Source organism: Amphiura filiformis, chromosome 8 (genome assembly GCF_039555335.1).
Source record: "Amphiura filiformis chromosome 8, Afil_fr2py, whole genome shotgun sequence".
In the NCBI taxonomy this organism is placed as follows: Eukaryota; Metazoa; Echinodermata; class Ophiuroidea; order Amphilepidida; family Amphiuridae; genus Amphiura; species Amphiura filiformis.
Window position 1 is genome coordinate 19823233 of NC_092635.1, and position 20356 is coordinate 19843588.

Below are 20356 nucleotides of genomic sequence, written 5' to 3' on the forward strand. Positions count from 1 at the left end.
TTTTGCCATCTTTATATATTTATCAGTAATATTCCATTCCTAGGAGCATTTGTGAGCAAATTCTGGTTTTGTATGACATAATATTATAGTCATCGGCATTTCTTGTGTGATACTTATGTCGATTTATCTGCTGCAAGAAATAGTTGTCGAATGCTACAGGTATAGCTGATTTGAAAAATGTTTATACATAAATATGCTTAATTCCATATGATAGGCCCCCATACATTAGATGTGTCATAAACATTAAGTAATTCATACTTTTTAAAAATACCCAGCAAACACAAAAACGTTTTAAAACGTTTTTAATAAGTTACATTTTGGCTTTTGGTTTACATAAAAACGTTTTAATAACATTAAAATGTCGGGTTATATAAAGGTCATGAAAACGTCTTAAAACGTTTTGTATGAAAACACACTACAACAATATTTTTAAAATGTTTTCAAAAATGTTATTGTAAACTATTTATGCAAACATTTTTGCCAAATATTTTGTCAACACTTAAATAACATTATGTTAAAATATTTGCACCCAGCAAACACATAAATGTTCTTAAAATGTTTTTTTTTTCAAAACGTTTTAATAACATTTAAATGTTGGGTTATATAAAGGTCATAAAAACGTTTTTAAAACGTTATTGCAAATATTTTGGGCAAACATTTTTCCCAAAATATTTTTTCAACCCCAAAATAACATTATGTTTAGAATGTTTTGTATCAAGTTTTCAAAAATGTTTTTGGAATGTTATTAAAACGTTTTTATACCCTTTATATAACCCAACATTTAAACGTTTTCTGTAAACATTTTTTGTTTGCTGAGCAGTAGATTATCAAAAAATGATTTTTAATGTTATGAAAACGTTTTATACCCTTAATGTACCCTATATATAACCCGACATTTAAACGTTTTCTGATACCCTTTTACAACCTTTTGCGAATTATGTCGAAAACGTTTTGTGTTTGCTGGGTAGGAGCATAGTGACATAAATAATGACTATTTGAAATGATTCTAAGTGCCTTTTTTGCAGTACAAAAATCTTCTCTAAGATTTCTTCGCATATCATGACGTAGCCCCCCCCCATCCTCCAAAAGTAACACCCCCCAAAAAAAAAAAAAGAAAATCAACTTGGACCAAAATAATCACATTTTCCAAAATGATGCTTTCATAAAAAGTTGCACTTTTCAAAATCCTTCACATAAAATGTACAATTTTTATAAACGTGATAAATGTTTTGATCGATTTAATTGTTTGTTTGTTTTCTTTAATTTTTAAAAATGCGTCCGATAACTCAATGCGGTCATCCATGCAATCATCTTTCAGTATAAAACAATGACTCATGGACATGGACTTGGACATTTGTAATTCAGCAGTTGTTTCAAAAATGGTAAATGGTCACCAGTAAAATCACTATAGAGGAAAAATAAGTTTTGTAGTATTTATGCTTAGTTCTTTCGTTGGAAGAAGAGATGAAATTTACTTGCAAATGTTAGATTGAAATAGTTGCAACAATCTAGAGCGATGTCTCTCTTGGATAAAGGCGTATAAGAAGAAATGGTCATCAGAGATTGGTTGAATAAAGAGGTTGGTTTCGATTGTCAGCATCCAGCTTCATAACTGCTGCCAAACTCTTGTGCCACATCACGATTGTTACATATTTACAGTGAAATCACACAAATTCTTTTCGGGTGGCATGAGGGGGCGCAAAGAGAATTTCAGGGGGGGGGGGCAAAATCAACAAATTTTGCCCAAATTGCCGCAAAAAGGGGGATTTTTTTGTGTGTGTAATTTGGGTTTTTGGTGTGTGGGGTCGGGGACGGGGGGGGCAAGAAAAATATTAGGGTGATGCCCCTTGGCCCCATCCCCCTAGCACCGCCACTGCGCATCTATCCAAGAAAGTCATCACTTTAGATCAAGATCCAAGATGTGAGCCTACCTAAATGTTCACCCTTGTAAATGTACGTATGAGTGGAAAACTCATTTCTCCACGAGATTTCTCGATCATGATTTTATCATTTTGAAAATGTTGAAACAACTGCTGATTATAAACTTGAAAGAAAACCTCATTCATGTCAAAATTCATTCATTTCACCGAATGGTTGTTTTGTACTGAATGGTGGTTGTATGGATGACTGAGTGATCAGAGACAGAAATACAAAACAAAAAATAATAAATTATAATATTGATAATAATTATTGTTTCTTACATTACATTCTGAAAGCAGATTTTTGGAAAATGTGATTATTTTTGACCAGAGACATTGTTTCTGGAGATGGAAGAACTTTGAGAGGTAGCAAAACGACCGGGCAAAACGATTCCTCTATTCGCAGATGTTTGAATTTTTCAAATCGACAAAATGTATGCAAAGAAATATTTTGCAATTTGAAGGGGTATTTCTTTTGAACCCTGATAGTTTATAATGATTGCATTATACGCTATGCCATTTATATACACTCTTAGAAAAAAAAGGTTGCTAAAAGGTTCTTCGCTTGTCCCGTATATGGAACCCTTTATGGTTCTCACAGGAACCTTTGTAGGTTCTCTGTGCACGCAAAGGGCTCCTGCATTTCCTGGAACCTTTTGTTGAGGGTTCAAGAGGGACCTCAGGGGCCCGTAAAAGGTTAAGAAAAGATTCCTTGTAATTAAGGCATATTTTCTTTGCTTTACTATACGGGCCAACAAAGGTCTCTTTTCTTGTCCATTAGGCCTAAGGTATCTCAGGTATCCCTTTTTTGCTTTTTACGGACCCTCCCAGGTCTCCCGGTCAATAAAAAGCTAACAAAGGTACCGTAACTGGTCCGTAAAAAACTAAGTAAAGATACGTGGATTTAAAAGAAATATAAGGTAGCATTTGAAGCACACACTCTAATAAATTATTTCACTTGAATTATTTGCTTTTGCCAAAATGATCACCATCGATATAATGAAATCTTCGAGAAATCAAGGGAGTGCAGCTTAATCGTAGGAACACATATTTTGCAAATTTGGGCGCTTCCCGCGCATTTATCTCCTTCAATGTTTTTATTGGCAGCTAAACTGCTGCTTTCGCTCCGCTTCAACGCTTCTTTCCTCACAAAGAAAGTTACGCCACTGCTGCCCCCCCCCCCACACACACACAAGTTAATGCTAATTAGCACGTACTAGCTAATTAGCAAAATTTGAGCTAATACAGATATTTTTGATTTAGGTATAAGATCGACAGTGGCGGCGTGTTAGAATTTAGAGGGAGATGAGCAAAATTTGGGAGCCTGGTCATGTTTTAAATCAGCAATTATTACTAACGGTAATTCATCCGTTCTTATTGTTTGTTGTGAATTGGCGCTTTAATTAATTGAGCTAGTAGCGTTAATTTGAACAATTTTAAGTAGTTTAATTTTGATTAGCGTAAATTGGTGATTAGCGCAAAATTTGTTAACTATAATCCTCGAAATAAGTCTTTGAACGCTTGCGTGTAAATAACGGAAAACTGTGACAATGTTGAGAAATGCTAATGTCTTCAGATTCCAAATGTGTTGATGGGGAGAGGGAAACAGTGGCGTACCGTGGCTGCTCCTACCCCGGTGGGCTGAAAAAATTCAATTTTGCCGCCCCTTCCTCACTGTGTGACAGCCCTAAAAGGTTGACCCAATTTTGGTGAACTCAACGAGATGTAATCGTGGGTGCGCGCTGGTTCGAATCCGAACGGTTCTGATTTTCTCTCTCCTTTATTATAATGCCAGTTTGTCTGAGCTTCATTTCTTTAAGTGAAATATCTATTAGAGTGTGTGCTTCAAATGCTACCTTTTTTTAAATTTAAATCCACGTCTCTTTTTTTGTTTTTTACGGACCTGCTACGGTACTTTTATTTCCTTTTTGGGCCATAAAAGAGCAAAGAAAACAGACCTTAAAATGGACCCGTAAAGGCAAGAGACCGTAGTGGGCCCGTAAAAAGCAAAGAAAAGATACTATAGGCCCGTTAAGGAAGGAAAAGAGACCTTAGTGAATATATAAAAAGCTTAATAAGCAAAGAAAAGATACCTTAATGTACCCATAAAGAGAAAAAAGAGACCTCGGAGGGCCTGTAAAAAGCAAAAAAGACATAAATTAGGCCTAATGGACAAGAAAAGAGACCTTTGTTGGCCCGTATATAAAGCAAAGAAAATATGCCTTAATTACAAGTATCTTTTCTTAACCTGAGGTCCCTTTTCTTTGTGGTCATAGGACCACTCAACACAAATGACCATACGGGTATGTTCCCCCGGAAAGACCCCCTTTTTGGATTTCGCAGCTCCGAAAGACCCCTATATTTGACCAAAATAGAGCTCCGAAAGACCCTTGATTTTGATAATTTCAGCTCTAAAACACCCAACAATTTCTTATTTCTCATATTTCTGGTTTTTGCAGGCGATTTTCAACCAAAAAGCCAAGAAAGACCCTTGATTTTGACCGTTCGCAGCTAGCTCCAAAAGACACCCATTTACCGGTAGGCCGTCAGCTCCCAAAGACCCACCACCTCAAAATTCCGGGGGAACATACCCACCAAAATGTTTGATGTGTCCCCCCGGTTAAGAGCACCCAATTTGAGCACTTTTTGTGAAAAATTGGTGTATTGATGGGTTGCATAAAGAGCAAAAAGTAAAAGTCAGCATCCCGAGTCGTGGCACTTCCTGTAAAAAGTTTGGAAGAACAACAGGGAAGACGCCCCCTTCCGGAATTAGTAATTCATCGTATGAATGAATGAATAAATGAATAAATAAATAAATAAATAAATGAATGAATGAATGAATGAATGAATGAATGAATGAATGAATGAATGAATGAATGAATAAATAAATAAATAAATAATGATAAATAATAAATAAATAAATAAATAAATAAATAAATAAATAAATAAATAAATATAACAAGTTTACTTTACAAGTGACTAACTTTGGAATTTAAAGTGCTCAAACCCATTACAGGTGAGCTATAGAAACAAATTCAAAGTATAGACCTCTGGCAAGGCAACCGTTACTTAAAGTTTCACGGAATACCCTCACTTACGATCATTGGGTAAACCGATCATCAGACGGATAGTTTGTCATGATTTCAAATTTACAGAAATGTTTATACGAGTATATACATTCTGTGGTGTCAAAATCATGACGAACTGAGCCAACCAGAACAGTCTCTACTCCAAAAGTAGTCGAGAGTGCTCAACCACTAAAAATAGTGGGGGCGTATTATAACAAGTTTACTTTTACAAGTGACTAACTTTGGAATTTAAAGTGCTCAAACCCATTACAGGTGAGCTATAGAAACAAATTCAAAGTATAGACCTCTGGCAAGGCAACCGTTACTTAAAGTTTCACGGAATACCCTCACTTACGATCATTGGGTAAACTGATCATCAGACGGATAGTTTGTCATGATTTCAAATTTACAGAAATGTTTATACGAGTATATACATTCTGTGGTGTCAAAATCATGACGAACCGAGCCAACCAGAACAGTCTCTACTCCAAAAGTAGTCGAGAGTGCTCAACCACTAAAAATAGTGGGGGCGTATTATAACAAGTTTACTTTACAAGTGACTAACTTTAGAATTTAAAGTGCTCAAACCCATTACAGGTGAGCTATAGAAACAAATAAATAAATAAATAAATAAATGAATGATTGGATGAATGAATGAATAATTAATTAATTAATTAATTAATTAATATTTATTTATTTATTTATTAACTAATCTACTACTATTTCAATAAGACAATTCTGAATAAAACTATAGGCCTACTCCCGGGGCCTACTAATATTAACCATGATATCTGCTCTGTAGAGCTAAATCGAATTTTAAATTACTACACGATACACAAAACCCAAAAGTATAGCTAATCATGATAGCAACTTGGCAAGTCAAGAGAAAACGCATTGCAGAACCGTGATTTTGATCATGATTTTTCTATCGGATTATTCTAGCGACGTTTGCTCTCCACATACATTGTAACTCCAGTCCCATGGTCATCTCATGTCTCAATACATTTGCACATACTAAAAATAGTAATATGACCCTGACCCAACCAATATGTTGCATACAGAACTCAGGGTGTTGCAATGTTGGCGATAGAATCATGTATTAATAATTATGGAATAATTTATCATAACATGTATATCGAATATCATCATCATAATCCTGCTATGATTCAGCGATTCACTAAATAAAATACTTTTTTATGAACTTAAACTTCAATGCTTACAACAATGATTACAATCCAGTTTTTACCATTGCTTTTAAATGTTTAAAAAAGTTAATCACAGACCCTCTACTGAGAAATGTTTCAAAAATGTCATTTTTAGCCAATTTCATACATTATCAATGATGATGCTCATTTATATGATGTTTAAGTATGGAAGTGGTGACGTGGTCTAAGGAAAGCCAATGGATACTTTTAAAATATTGTAGGATAGAAAAAGTGTCAAAATGTAGACGAGGATTTTTCTTTATTTTTGTGTGTATTTCAATGGGGAGGTTTACGTTTGATCGGGGGGCAAGTTTTTATTAATGATTACGAATGATAGACCTATGCCAATATTTAGGCCTATAGTAAATAAGACACATAAGTCGCTTATCCATGCTCAGCATTTAATGCCAGACCTACATGTCAATCCCTGCATTATCATGTACAGAAAGACATGCTTAGTCCGTCGTTTATATTAGTCGTCGTTTCGATATTGGTCTCGTCGTTGCGTTGTTGTTTACCCAGACACCTAGGAGTGAGATTATACTACCTGCGTGAGACCGCGAGAAAGTGACGCCATGCGTGAGACTCACGCGGCACGCCAATGCGTGAGAGTTGACAGCCCTGATGACCATTATTAATACTGCAGAGATCATTCCAGAAAGGAAAGCAGTAAATATGTCATGCATGTTTCGTTTTGTTTGTTGTCAATTTATCATGACAAATTGACATGCAATATGCATGACTGACAAAACTTTATAAAAAAATTTAATTTCAATTAAATAACAATAATTTGATAACATAAAACCCCGACGCTATTTAACACATGGAAATGAACATGTGTTTAATTTGCACAAAATCAGCACTGTTCTACCGATTTTTCTCGATTTTTATAGTACGCCGGGAGTATTTCAGTCGGGGAGTTCAGTGTACGCTGTGCATACACGGCGCAGAATTCGGCAACCTTTACGTTGACCGATGTCGACGAAGGTCCGCATGGAGCCTCGATTATAATTCCAATTTATTGCAAATAAGAGAGTCCGCCGCTCACAAATTTCACCTCAACATAAAATTAACATATTATAGTTTTATATTTTATTATTCTCTAACTGTTATTTTGTTTTATACGGCAAATTCACACCTCTTGAATAATGTAAACATGACGAGAACATTACTTACCGTGACCCAAGCAGTGAACACATCAAAATGACTTCCGGCGATGATGGCATTTCAGATTTGTAAATTTGGTATCAAAAGTTAAACAAAGTCAACATTCATGTAATTTTTTACGTATTAACAGTCGATTGATGATTTTTATTTTCTGTAATGAACTGTCAAAAAGTTGTTTAAAAATCAGCGGGAAAAAATATCATTCCTCATACCCACGGGGGCAAATGTCGTCCACCAAAGTCCTTACCGGTAAAATTTGACCTTTTAACGGTCGTATGCGAAAGTTGCCGTCGTACTGGACAAACAAGAACCTAGACCTATAACTTTGGTTTGCGTAGTGAAGTCAACACTGCTTAGCAACGATTTTGACAAGGACGCAACCCGGACGCAAAAAAGCTGACATGTTCGCGTCTACAGAACATGTTGCATTTGACGCGGGCGATAACGGCGCAGCAATCACGCAAACGATCGCGTTTTTCGTTCCAGACATGAACGCTTATTTCTCCGCGTCCGACCACCCGACCAAAATCACCTTGGATACGTGGCTTCACCTACTGCCATGGTTAGGGATGGGCAGTTACAGGTCTAGGTGGTATGTCTATGGTTGTTTAGACTAATAGCGCCCTCTATCGTTTAATTTACATTAGTCGTCGTTTCGTTGTTTCGTCGTCGTTTCGTTGTTTCATCTCGTCGTCGCGTCGTGTCATCTGGCCGAAGCGCCTTATTCTTGTGTTGTTTTACTAAAGTATGTGGTCGTTTAACGTTAAATTTGATGGTCTATTCTTAATTCCTTGTTGGTTTTCATATGATTTTGTCTTTGTATGAACCGTTTATTTATACATGAATGGCCGCCCATAATTTCCGGTATAAGTGGATCGAGTCCACTTGTAAACGCGTTCTCACTATGCTGTTTGATACCACGTCCTAGGTACGAGACTACCTCAATGAGGTGGTCTCGATGCTACATCCTGGATGTAGCATCGAGACCACTTATTTCGCGTTCTCACTATGCTTGGAAGTGGACTCGATGTAGGATCGAGTCCACGTCCTGGTATCAAACAGTCATAGTGAGAACGCGCCCTAAAGCATGCATGGATTGATGTTGAAATCAGCATTGAATCCGTCTTAAAACTGACTTTGGTGATAAAATGTGACGGGCCCTGCATATCGACGGGCCCGCAGTACAGGCTTTTGGGCCGTGGTCCCGCCTTCAAGCAATTTGCCCAAAATAATCACAGGCCTATAATATATTATACTTACGATCGACCCGGCTGTGCATATTTTTAGGTATGGGCAGTGATGGGCCTACTCAATTACGTGCAATTTAACATTTTTTCTTCTCTTTTTCTCCCTTTTCTCTTCTCTTTTTCTCCCTTTCTCTTTTCTTGTTCTCCTTTTCTCCCTTTCTCTTCTCTCCTTTCCCTTTTTTTTGGGGGTGGGGACCAAAATGTGGGGGGGGACATTTGATATTGTGTCCCCCCCACTTTGAAAAGTGAGGGGGACGTGTCCCCTGTCCCCACCCGATTTACGCCCTTGGAAGGAATATTACACAGTCAAGAATAGGCTCCATCATTTTTTATTATGATCCCTCCCAGTCTCCCGAAACATCAAAACATCAAAAGCGTTGCACTTATACTTACTTAAGACTGTCCTTTTTCACATAATGCAGACAAAGTAGGGCCAACTTGCCTAGAAATGGTCAAATTTTGGCAAGAAATATCTCTGTGTAATCCTATGTAAGTCCCATATCACATCGTTATCGGCGCGGCGATCGAGGTTTTTTTCTTCTGAAGTTTGGTTGGTACCCACCAGCGTCATGCATGTGATGTGACACAGCTAAAATAATCGACCGGGAATCGGGGATCGTTAAAACGTCAACGAATTTCAAAACACAGAAAGCAGTAAACTTAATGGCGAGCAGTCCGAATTTTGAGCCATACAAGTTTACGTGGTGAACTAGTGAGTCCCCGGCTTTTATGATTTTTTTTTTTTAGCTCCAAAGTCTCTATGCCCAATTTTAGTTCACAGACCCCCACAAAATGTTGATTCATCAAGCCCCTATTTTGCCAAAAAACCAGGTCTTAGTTCACAAAGTTGAGTGTTCCCACCATTCACGTACAGGTAAGGCTAATGAAAGTCGATTCCTTGTTTCCCGTTACCCTACTCCGCTCAAAACCAATTGCTGGCCAAATATTTCATTATTTTGAATAAAATGTTGATTTCGAACCAACTTTAATATATAAATAAATAATTTTGGTTTTAAATATATCATAAATCTCTTTCTGTTGATTTTCAGGGATTTTATTGCAGTAGGAGCATGGTATATGGTTAATAATGAATTAATAATGAATACCTACTCACTTCTCTGTCCCGCACTTTTTGATCTGCTCTGATCTCATCCCGTAAAAAATATTGTGAAACTTTTGATATAGTTGTACAATCACGAATCACCTTCATGTGGTTGTAAATTACATCATTCTGTAAACTACAAACTGTGATTTATCACATATATGTATAGTTATTGGTTCAGTAGCGTAACTTTGGTTTTGGGTGTCCGCGGGCATTAAGGGTATTCCGTTGTCACCCGATTCGACTTGACTATTGGGCCTGTTTTCAACGTGTGCGTACTCCGCGTCGTGCTCGGCGTTGCGTTGCAGACTTCGCAAAGAACGATGCGTGATGTGCGTGTCAATGCTATTTTTGCGCACCGGTAATAAGTAGGGCCACAAAATAAAGAAAACAATGTTTGCTGAGCGCAAAATGGTGACCGTTTCTAATATATTTATACAACATGTACAAACCAAATCTTTCCAGCGTGCTTCCACTAATAACGGACCTGGACCCCCTCCCTCAAAGTAGGCCTTCGACAGTAGGGTCCAATAGATGGTATGAAGTTATAGGCCTACCCAACAAACACAGAATCAGGTTTTTTTTTAACATTAGGCTTAAACGAGTGTTGGTTAAATTGGTTTTAATAATATTTTCGCCTAAATGTTGTGTAACCATTATATTCAGAGGATGATTTAAGCACTTCCCACCACGCCACTGTGTTGACTTGCGGTTAGCACAGCTGTGTGAGTGAACATGACACCACTGCTCGCACATTGCATTGACGGGCATGGTTAAATTTGAATTTGGACTGATATATTTACAATAAAAACGCATTCAAAATGCTAGTCGATTTCACAATTTATGTTACCTACAGAAGGTGTGTATTATCCTTTATGCATACATCACTTTTGTTCTGAAATCGACCAAGTAATAATGACACACGCACAATTCTTAAACAACATCTTTTGCACAGAATTCAATGGGATTTGAAAAGTAAACTGGCAGTTGAATCTCTAGTGATAACACGTTTGCAGTGCATGATGGGGCTTCCTTAAATCATCCTCTGCATTATAGGCCTATTATTATTTTTTTATATGTTTGTAGAACGTTTTATAATGAAACACACAACAACAAAATCAAAAACATGTTGTGAAAATGTTATTGTAGACAGTCCTATATTAATTTGCCAACATTTGCTCTTCACTTTTTCAAACGACCGAGAAAAAAAAATTGGGTCAACCTTTTCGGGCTTTTGAGGAAGGGGGCGGCAAAATTGAATTTTCTTCAGCCCCCGGGGTTGGGGCGGCCACGGTACGCCACTGGTAAAGACCTACTTCGTGCACTGAATTCATAATACATGCGATATAGACAACACCATCAAAACTATTCAGTTTCAAAAAAATGTGTCATACATTTACAAAAATTATATCACAATTGGCCAGACGTTTTGCTACAGCTATAGGCAAACCAGTGTTTAACTTTGCTTTAATTGAACCTCAACCATTGATGATATGAATCCACCTCAAGATAACTCCGTATAGTTTTGTGACCAAAAAAGTGTTCCTCTCGGTAAACGGCACTAAGCATGCTAAGTAGGCCTATGCCTATAATAATTTTAGGCCTATTATAGTCAAACACTTCCACCCATGGTGTCAAACGCTTCGGTTTAACCATGTTTAATAAATCCTCTTTTGGTACTTCGAGTCAGGTGAACATGGTGAAAGCTAAAAATTCCTCTCTCTGTGTAACTTGATAACTCTTTGGCCCAACATCTTTACAGAATGGGAGTCTTTCTTACACCCGTTTATGACCAAAATAGGCCTACACCAAATTAGATTTAGGCTAAGAATTTTAAAGCTTCATGAAGTCTTTTATAGTCGACATCATTATAATTGTTTATTATGGACACTTCTTAGGTAACTTTTTTTACAGTGAAAACTTTCCTGCGTAAACAGACAATTCCTTTTTTGTGGCCATATGCGTAAACGAACGCTGATCCGGCATCAGATCGCGTGTGTATACCAGCATGTTGGTACGCACCAAAATATCCATGTACGCAATTATCTACGCATGGTGTCGCAGAAAAAATGCATTTTTGACTTATTTTGGTCAATTTACGCAAAAACAAGGTCCGGTACCCCCAATTTTTTTTGCGCGATTTTACAGAACTTTTTCTTTTTCATTTATAAAATTTTAAAAAAATCGTCTCAACAATTTTTTTATACAACGCAAAAGGTGGTATATTTTGGGCAAATTGCTGATTTTGCCATTGAAGTGTACAGAGATTTTTGGAAATGTACACCTCTTTTAAACCGGCTGTAGCTCAAAAGTGAAGTCCGGCACCCCCTGTTTTTTTCCTGATTTATTATCTACACATATTAATGTACAAAATATGTCAATTAAAAAAAATTTGGTCGATAGGTTTAGTTACGACGGTAAACCCTTAATAGCTGGGTGCCCCACTGATTTTTTTAAAAAAATGAAGCGCTTGGGCGAAGCGCAATTTTCGAAGCACGCGAAGCGTGCGAGCCTTACGGCGTGGGGACCAGGGGCCCGCTTAAGGGCCCCTAGTGGGGGTCCAGGGGGCGAAGGCCCCGGAAGCTCTTGTGTTTTTCAATACAGAAACAGTATTTTCAATTGTTCATTTATATCCATTGGACTTACAAAACCATAGCCATACAACATCATCCAGCCATGTCTCTGCCAAGAGGACTTGTATTAGCCTACATTGGCTATCCAGGCTTGTGCATTTTTATTGTATGAGCTCCCGGTATGAGCTTGGAACGGTCTATGGATTTCCCAGGCACCTGCCGGGGGGGGGGGCTTTGGGGGCTGCAGCCCCCCTTTGGTCTTAAAATATCAAAAGGGGAGAAAAAAGCACCCGAAAGTGGATCCATAGGCCTATTTCACAAATTTTGAATGAAATTTGAACGCGTTTTATACTTATAGCCACTTTTTCTGTCAAATTCTCTGTCAAAAATCCTATAAATAGATGCATATAAATTAAAGGTATGCTCCAAAATAACCAATAATAATGTAAAAATGTTGCACCAAAGGCCTTCATTGAGGCTGACGCGCCGATATTAAACCTTTCAACATTTTGCGTTCAGACTTCAGCCCCTGTTTCCCTTGTATTTCACAGTTCTCGGATATCATGGTTATTGGCTTTTGCAGATCTCAAATTCAGGGTGTGTCCTTTGGCTAGGGTCACTGTCCCCACAGCTGAGCTCAATTGCAGCTTTTTGCATTTTGACCAGCCTTTCGCCATTAATTTGAAATTTGGCCTGACCTTTGACCATGACCTAATGCAGACCTGAGCTTCCTTGTTTGAGTTATACCCACCCACGAAGTTTGAGTAATTTGCAATTTTTACGTTTTTTTGACCTATGACCTTTTAACCGTAGGTCTGACAAAAAGGCCACTGTGGAAACTTTTGTTTGTTAGTCCAAAGGTCCACCCACCCACCAAGTTTGAGCTCCATGGGGGCTAGTTGAAATTTTTACCTTTTTTGACCTGTGACCTCATAACCGTAGGTTTGACAAAAAGGTAACCATGGAAACATTTGTTTGTTAGTCCAAAGTCCACCGACCCACCAAGTTTGAGCTACATAGGACAATTTGAAATTTTACCTTAAGTAGTAATAAACCCATAATTAATCAACATTTCCAGCCGCATTTTTCATTAACTTGTGGAATACATCTCTTTTGTTGTTTTCCTCAAGTTAATGAAGAATGCGGCTGGAAATTTGATTTATTATGGGTTTATTACTCAGAAAATCAAAATTGCAAATGAGAAACATGTAAAAATGACAATTAGCGTGGCAGGCTGACGATATGACCTCTTAACCGTAGGTCTGACGAAAAGGTCGCCATGGAAAGTTTTGTTTGATAGTCCAAGGTCCACCCACCCACCACGTTTGAGCTCCATAAGGGGCATTTTGAAATTAAAACCTTGACCTATGACCTCTTAACCGTAGGTCTGACAAAAAGGTCACCATGGTAACTTTTGTTTGTTAGTTCAAGGTCAACACACCCGCCAAGTTCGAGCTCCATAAGAGCAATTTGAAATTTTTACCTTTCTTGACCTATGTTCTCTTAACCATAGGTCTGACAAAAAGTTCACAGTGAAAACTTTTCAACAATTTTTAGTCATTTGACCTAAGATGACCCCTGGATGACCTTAGATGACCCCTAAATGACCTTCCAAAAATCTTAGAAATGTTGATTGTACCCATGAAGTTTCATGCCCATTCGACAGGTTTTAGTAATTTGACCTCAGATGACCCTGTGTGACCCTGGATGGTCCCAAAATGACCTTCCAAATATTTGGCTCTAAATGTTGACTGTACTCACTGAGTTTCATGCCCATATGACAGTTTTTAGTAATATGACCTGAGATGACCCCTGGGTGACCCCAGATGACCCCAAAATGACCGTCCAAATATTTTGCCCTCAGAAGACCCCTGGATGACCTCGGGTGACCTTGACTCACTAACCAATACAAACTGGTTCTGCCTGGGGTCAAGATGCACCCACCCACCAAGTTTGAGCAACGTGGGACCCCTACTCCCCTAGTCTCGAGAAAAGAGCCGGACAGACAATCAGATGGACAGACAGATTCCAGTGAATTATAGTAAGGATATGTACTTATTCAATCACAGATTAACTCAGATGAGTCTTTGACAATTTGTTTCATATTTCCACAGGTCGATCAACCTAGCTGAAAGAGTGATACCCTGGTATATAACTGAAGGATGGCAACAAAGGGGGCAACAATGTTAAGACCTTTTATATGTTCAGTTTGCAGGGTCATGTTCTACTCTTTTGACAACTTTTCACAACATATACGTAGACACAAGAAAAGATGTAAAACACACCTTAACCATTGTCAAGGCATGGGTGCCCAGAGTGATAAAGTTTTCCATAGATATGGGATGAAAGAACATGTCACATATAGACGCTATGGAAGGAAACCACATCAGTGTGAATATTGTCAGAAATGGTTTTCATCCAGTAGCAATCTGAAAGCGCACATCCGAACTCACACCAAAGAGAAACCCTACCAGTGTCAGTACTGTCAGAAATGTTTTACAAATGCGTGCACTCTAAAAGTGCACATCAGAATTCACACCATGGAGAAACCTTATAAGTGTCAGTACTGTCAGAAGTGTTTTTCACAAGCGGGCACGCTAAAGGTGCACATCAGGACTCACACCAAAGAGAAACCCTATCAGTGCGAGTATTGTGGGGTATGTTTTACACACACGCATGGCCTCAAAATACATGTTTGCAAATGTAATAGAACTCAGTCCTTTAATAAACGCCATCATCAGTGTCAGTACTGTCAGAAATACTTTTCACAAAGCTCTTATTTGAAAGTGCATATCAGATCTCACACCGGAGAGAAACCTTATCAGTGTGACATTTGTCTTAAATGCTTTGCACGAAATGGCGGCCTCAAAAGGCACACTACAACTCATACCAAAGAGAAACGCTACCAGTGTCTGCACTGTCATAAACGCTTTGCACAAAATGCGCATCTCAAAGAACACATCAGAACTCACACTAATGAGACACCCTATCAGTGTGAATATTGTCAGAAATGTTTTGCACGACATCGAAATCTCAAAGAGCACATCAGAACTCACACCAAAGAGAACCCCTATCAGTGTGAATATTGTCAGAAATATTTTACACGAAGCGGGAATCTCAAACAACACATCCGAATTCACACTGAAACACTCAAATGTGAGTTTTGCCAGAAATGCTTTGGGAGCAATTCTCATCTCAAAGAACACATCAGAACTCACACCAACGAGAAACCCTATCGGTGTGAATATTGTCAGGAAAGCTTTGTACGAAATAGGTGTCTCAGAGAACACATCAGAACTCATACCAAAGATAAATTTCGATGCAAGTATTGTGGGAAATGCTTCATTAAGAAAAGTGATCTGACAAGACATATCAGAACTCACACCAAAGAGAAACCCTACCAGTGTGAGTTTTGTCAGAAATATTTTACACGAAGCGGGAATCTCAAAGAACACATCAAAACTCACACCAACGAAAAACCCTATCAATGTGAATATTGTCAGAAATATTTTACACGAAGCAGCAATCTCAAACAACACATCCGAACTCACACTGATAAAACACTCTACCAATGTGAGTTTTGCCAGAAATGCTTTGGAAGCAATTGTCATCTCAAAGAACACATCAGAATTCACACCAAAGAGAAACCTTATCAGTGCGAACATTGTGGGAAATGCTTTGCACGGAAAAGTTCTCTGAAAGACCACATCAGAACTCATACCAAAGAGACACCCTTTCAGTGTAAATATTGTCAGAAATATTTTACACGAAGCAGGAATCTCAAACAACACATCAGAACTCACACCAATGAAAAACTCTACCAATGTGCATTTTGCCAGAAATGCTTTGGAAACAATTCTCATCTCAAAGAACACATCAGAACTCATACCAAAGATAAATCCGTGCAATGTGAGTATTGTGGGCAATGCTTCATTAAGAAAAGTAATTTGACAAGACATATCAGAACTCACACCAAAGAGAAACCCTACCAGTGTGAGTTTTGTCAGAAATGCTTTGCAGAAAAGCGCAGTCTCACAAGGCACACTAGTACTCACACCAAATGAAATTATCAGTCCGAGTCTCATAAGAAATGCTCTGCATCAAGTGATGGTGTCGGAGTACATGATATACCTGCCTGGAACACGACATGCACTGACCTGCCTGGAGAGCATGGTTTTAAAGCTTTTTCCTGAAGGGGTTAAAAAAACATATCTAAAACTTCTTAACCCTTTCATGATGTTTAACATAATATTTAAAGAGCATTTGAGGGGGTGAAGGGGGAAAAAGGCCCCACATTACGTTTTCCTACCTGGAGAGAATTGATCAAAAATTGAATTTGCTTCCGAGATTCGTATTTGTCAATGAGTTGACCAGATCACAAGGATGTCATTATAGCTAGAGGCAGTATATATCACAAATGGGTCAATGAGTTACATAAAAAAGACCTTGTGTGGTATTTGGTTCACAGGAAGTGGGTTTTGCCTGAGGCAATTTGTGGTTAAATGTTGATCCCCTCACTACAAGAGTTATTACCATCGATTTGGTTGAAAAAGGAGGTTTACATGATCAAATCTCTCCAGGTAACGAAACGTAATGATTTTAAAGCAGAAAACCCCGCTGGAGAGTTGACATACCAAATTCCTAGGTGTACTAATTGACGATTGCCTATCACATTAATTGTGTGTCCAAAACAATTGCTAGAAATATTGGTGTGATGAATAAACTTTTAAACACTTGATCCCATCAACCCGTGATATTGTTCCTGGATATATACTGTACCTTATTTTGAATACTTGTAAATCTTATATAACTGGACAAACTTGTCAAGCTTCAGAAGTGGGACAATTAAGGACAATTTCTAATAGTCACTGTACAAAAGTCATACTGTACCCATTTTTTGCCAAATACAATGTTCTAACAGTAACTGATATACTTTTGAATTAATTGGATATCTTCATGTATAGATACTCTGATAATATTTTTGAATCTTTTCCATATTAAAAAATGAACCAGAATGAATTACACACAGGATTATTTTACTTCAATACTCTACTCTACACACATGTCAGGAACCAAGCAGTTGTCCAACTGATGCAACAGCAAAATGCACTGACACGGAACAGCTAGCTTCCTGGACCACATTCACAGGCGAATAATTGGCACCCAGCAAAAGAAATCTGTGAGAATGCGTACAAGATCCTTACACAGGTGATAATTTCAAAAGAATAAGTGGAATAGTGTGGAATGGGCTGTTTCTACTTTAAACACATTTTCTTCAAGAAACTGGTCTTGTTCCACACTATTCCACATATTACTCACAGATTTCTTGTGTTAAGTGCCAATTTTTGGGCTGTGAATGTGGTCCAGGAAGCTGTTCCATGTCAGTGTATTTTGCTGTTGTGTCAGTTGTACAACTGTTTGCTTACTGACCAGTACAGTGTTTAGAGTATTGAAGTAATCATGTGTGTCATTTTGATTCATATTCATGGACAGCAGAATTTTAAGATATGACCTTGTGAAAAATTATAAGTCTCTTTTTGAGCCCAGTTTACTTTCAGAAATTAGGCGCCGGTTCGCTATTTTAAGGACCGTTATCTCTAAGGTTTGCTATCTCTAAGGTTTGCTATCACTTATTTCAAACAATGTCCACTATATCTAAAGGTTCGATATCGCTAATTTGGAACCAGGTTCGATAAAGGTATTTATTTAATTTTAAATAAGGCCCGTTATCTCTAATTTAAACAAGGTTCACCACTCTAAGGTTCGCTATTACTAATTTTAGATAAGGCCCATTTTCTCTAGTTTTAACAAGCCCGGTATCTCTATGGTTTGCTATCTCTAATTTCAAATAAGGTCCGCTATCTCTAAGGTTCGCTATCTCTAATTCAAAATAAGGCCCGCTATCTCTAATTCGCTATAAGGTTCGCCATGATCAATGATCTCTAATTTTAAAATTAGAGATAGCGGGCCTCATTTAAAATTAGAAATAGTGTTAAAATTAGTGATAGCGAGCCTTAGGGATAGCGAACCTCAATTAAAATTATTGATAGCAGGCCTTATTTAAAATTGGTGATAGCGTGCCTTATTTAAAATTAGTGATAGCGAACCTTATTTAAAATGAGTGATATCAAACCTTAGAACTACATGTAGCTAACCTTATTCCGAATTAGTGATATTGAACCTTAGAAGTAGCAGACAGTTTTTGTCTCGCCTGATAAGGCAGGAGACTATGTAATTACTTTTCCGTATGTAGGTATGTGTGGGGGTGTGTGTGTGTGACAATTTGGTTAAAGTTTTGATTAAATGCTCTCAGATGAAATGCAGTTCAGATCCTATTGCAAGGAAATTTGGGCCATAGGTGAAGTATGAAGGTCTTTACGTTATGAAGTTGTGTCACATAATTTCAAGGTCACCATAGGTCATTTGAGGTCAAATGTTTTCTTGAAATTTGGATTAAGTTGCTCTCAGGCTATGTATTTCGCCATGCTTTGACGTATCAAGCCGCAATTTTGGACAGTGATAGGGGCAAGTGTGTCAAGCTGCTCAGTGATGGAGGAAAGTGCAGGGAGGCAGGATGGGCAGTACGGGGGAGGAGGGGAGTAAGGCAGAAGATAACAAGCAAAATACCCTGTAAAAAGATATCTGGAGATCTGTATGGGGTACAGTGACCAGGGGTCGATTTAGAAAATAAAATTTACATGCATGACTGATTTTTTTCACAAACTTTTGCATGCACAGGCAAAATTCTACATGCACAGAGCCAAAGTTACATGCATTTGTGCATATAAAACCCCTGTAAATCGAGTCCTGACAGTGACATAACTTGATTAGATTTTAAGGTCATTTTGGAATAATCCGGGGTCACCCAGGTGTCATCTGAGGTCAAATTACTAAAAACTGTTGTATGGTCATGAAACTTGGTGGGTACAGTCTACATTTAAAGCCAAATTTTTGGAAGGTCATTTTGGGGTCACCCAGGGTCATCTGAGATCAAATTACTAAAAACTATTGTATGGGCATGAAATTTGGTGGGTACAGTCAACATTTAGAGTTAAATATTTGGAAGGTCATTTTGGGGTCATCCGAGGTCATCAAGGGGTCATCTGAGGTCAAATTACTAAAAACTGTTGTATGGACATGAAACTTGGTGGATACTGTCAACTTTAGAGCAAAATTTTTGGAAGGTCATTTCATGGTCATGCGAGGTTACCCAGGGGTCATCTGAGGTCAAATTACTGAAAACTGTTGTATGGGTATGAAACTTGGTGGGTACAGTCAACATTTAGAGCCAAATGTTCGGAAAGTCATTTTGGGGTCATCCGAGGTCATCCAGGGGTCAAATTAGTAAAAACTATTGTATGGGGATGAAACTTCAGTCAATATTTAGAGCCAATTTTTGGAAGGTCATTTCGGGGTAATTATCATGGGTTGTTGCAGGTTCATTTCTATATACCAAAAGTAATCGTGAAAGCAGGCGAGACTCCTGGTTCAAGAACCGCCTTGTTTAGGTATAGTGAACCCTTTTATCTATTAGAGATAGAGAAATTTTCATCTCCATTGAACTTACACGTTAGTTGTAGTGAACCTAAGAGATAGCTGTCCTTAGAGATAGTATATAATAATACGCTATTCTCTGCAGATCTGTGTCTGTGACTGCTAATGTGAGGCCATTGTAGGTCGTATGGGGCTCAACCTCGGTGGGTGGGTGTAGTTCTGTCATGGCAAGAAGAAGTTTATGTTCATTAAGTCATCCTGTCCCGGGGCCCCCTCCCAGGGAGGTCGTGGGGTCATCTGAGGTCAAATTTGGTGAAACATTTAGAGCCAAATTTTTAAAAGGTTATTTCGGGGTCATTCATGGTTACCCAGGGGTCATCTGAGGTCAAATTACTAAAGATTGTCGTATGGGCATGAAACTTTGGTAGGTACAGTCAACATTTAGAGCCAAATTTTGGAAGGTCATTTCGGGGTCACCCAGGGGTCATTTAAGGTCAAATTACTGAAAATTGTATGGGCAAAAAACTTGGTACAGTCAACATTTAGAGTCAAGTTTTTGGAAGGTCATTTTGGGGTCATCC

At 38.1% G+C, this 20356-nt stretch overlaps 1 protein-coding gene across 1 annotated transcript in view; it reads left to right on the forward strand.

Moving 5' to 3' along the window:
• LOC140159454 (uncharacterized) overlaps positions 1–20356 on the forward strand; it is a 31177-nt gene that overhangs the window by 8331 nt on the left and 2490 nt on the right. The window contains exon 2 of the mRNA XM_072182935.1: positions 14396–16343. Within this exon, the coding sequence (XP_072039036.1) occupies positions 14444–16343 (1900 nt within the window). The 5' untranslated portion in view covers positions 14396–14443. The remainder of the gene's footprint in view (positions 1–14395; positions 16344–20356) is intronic.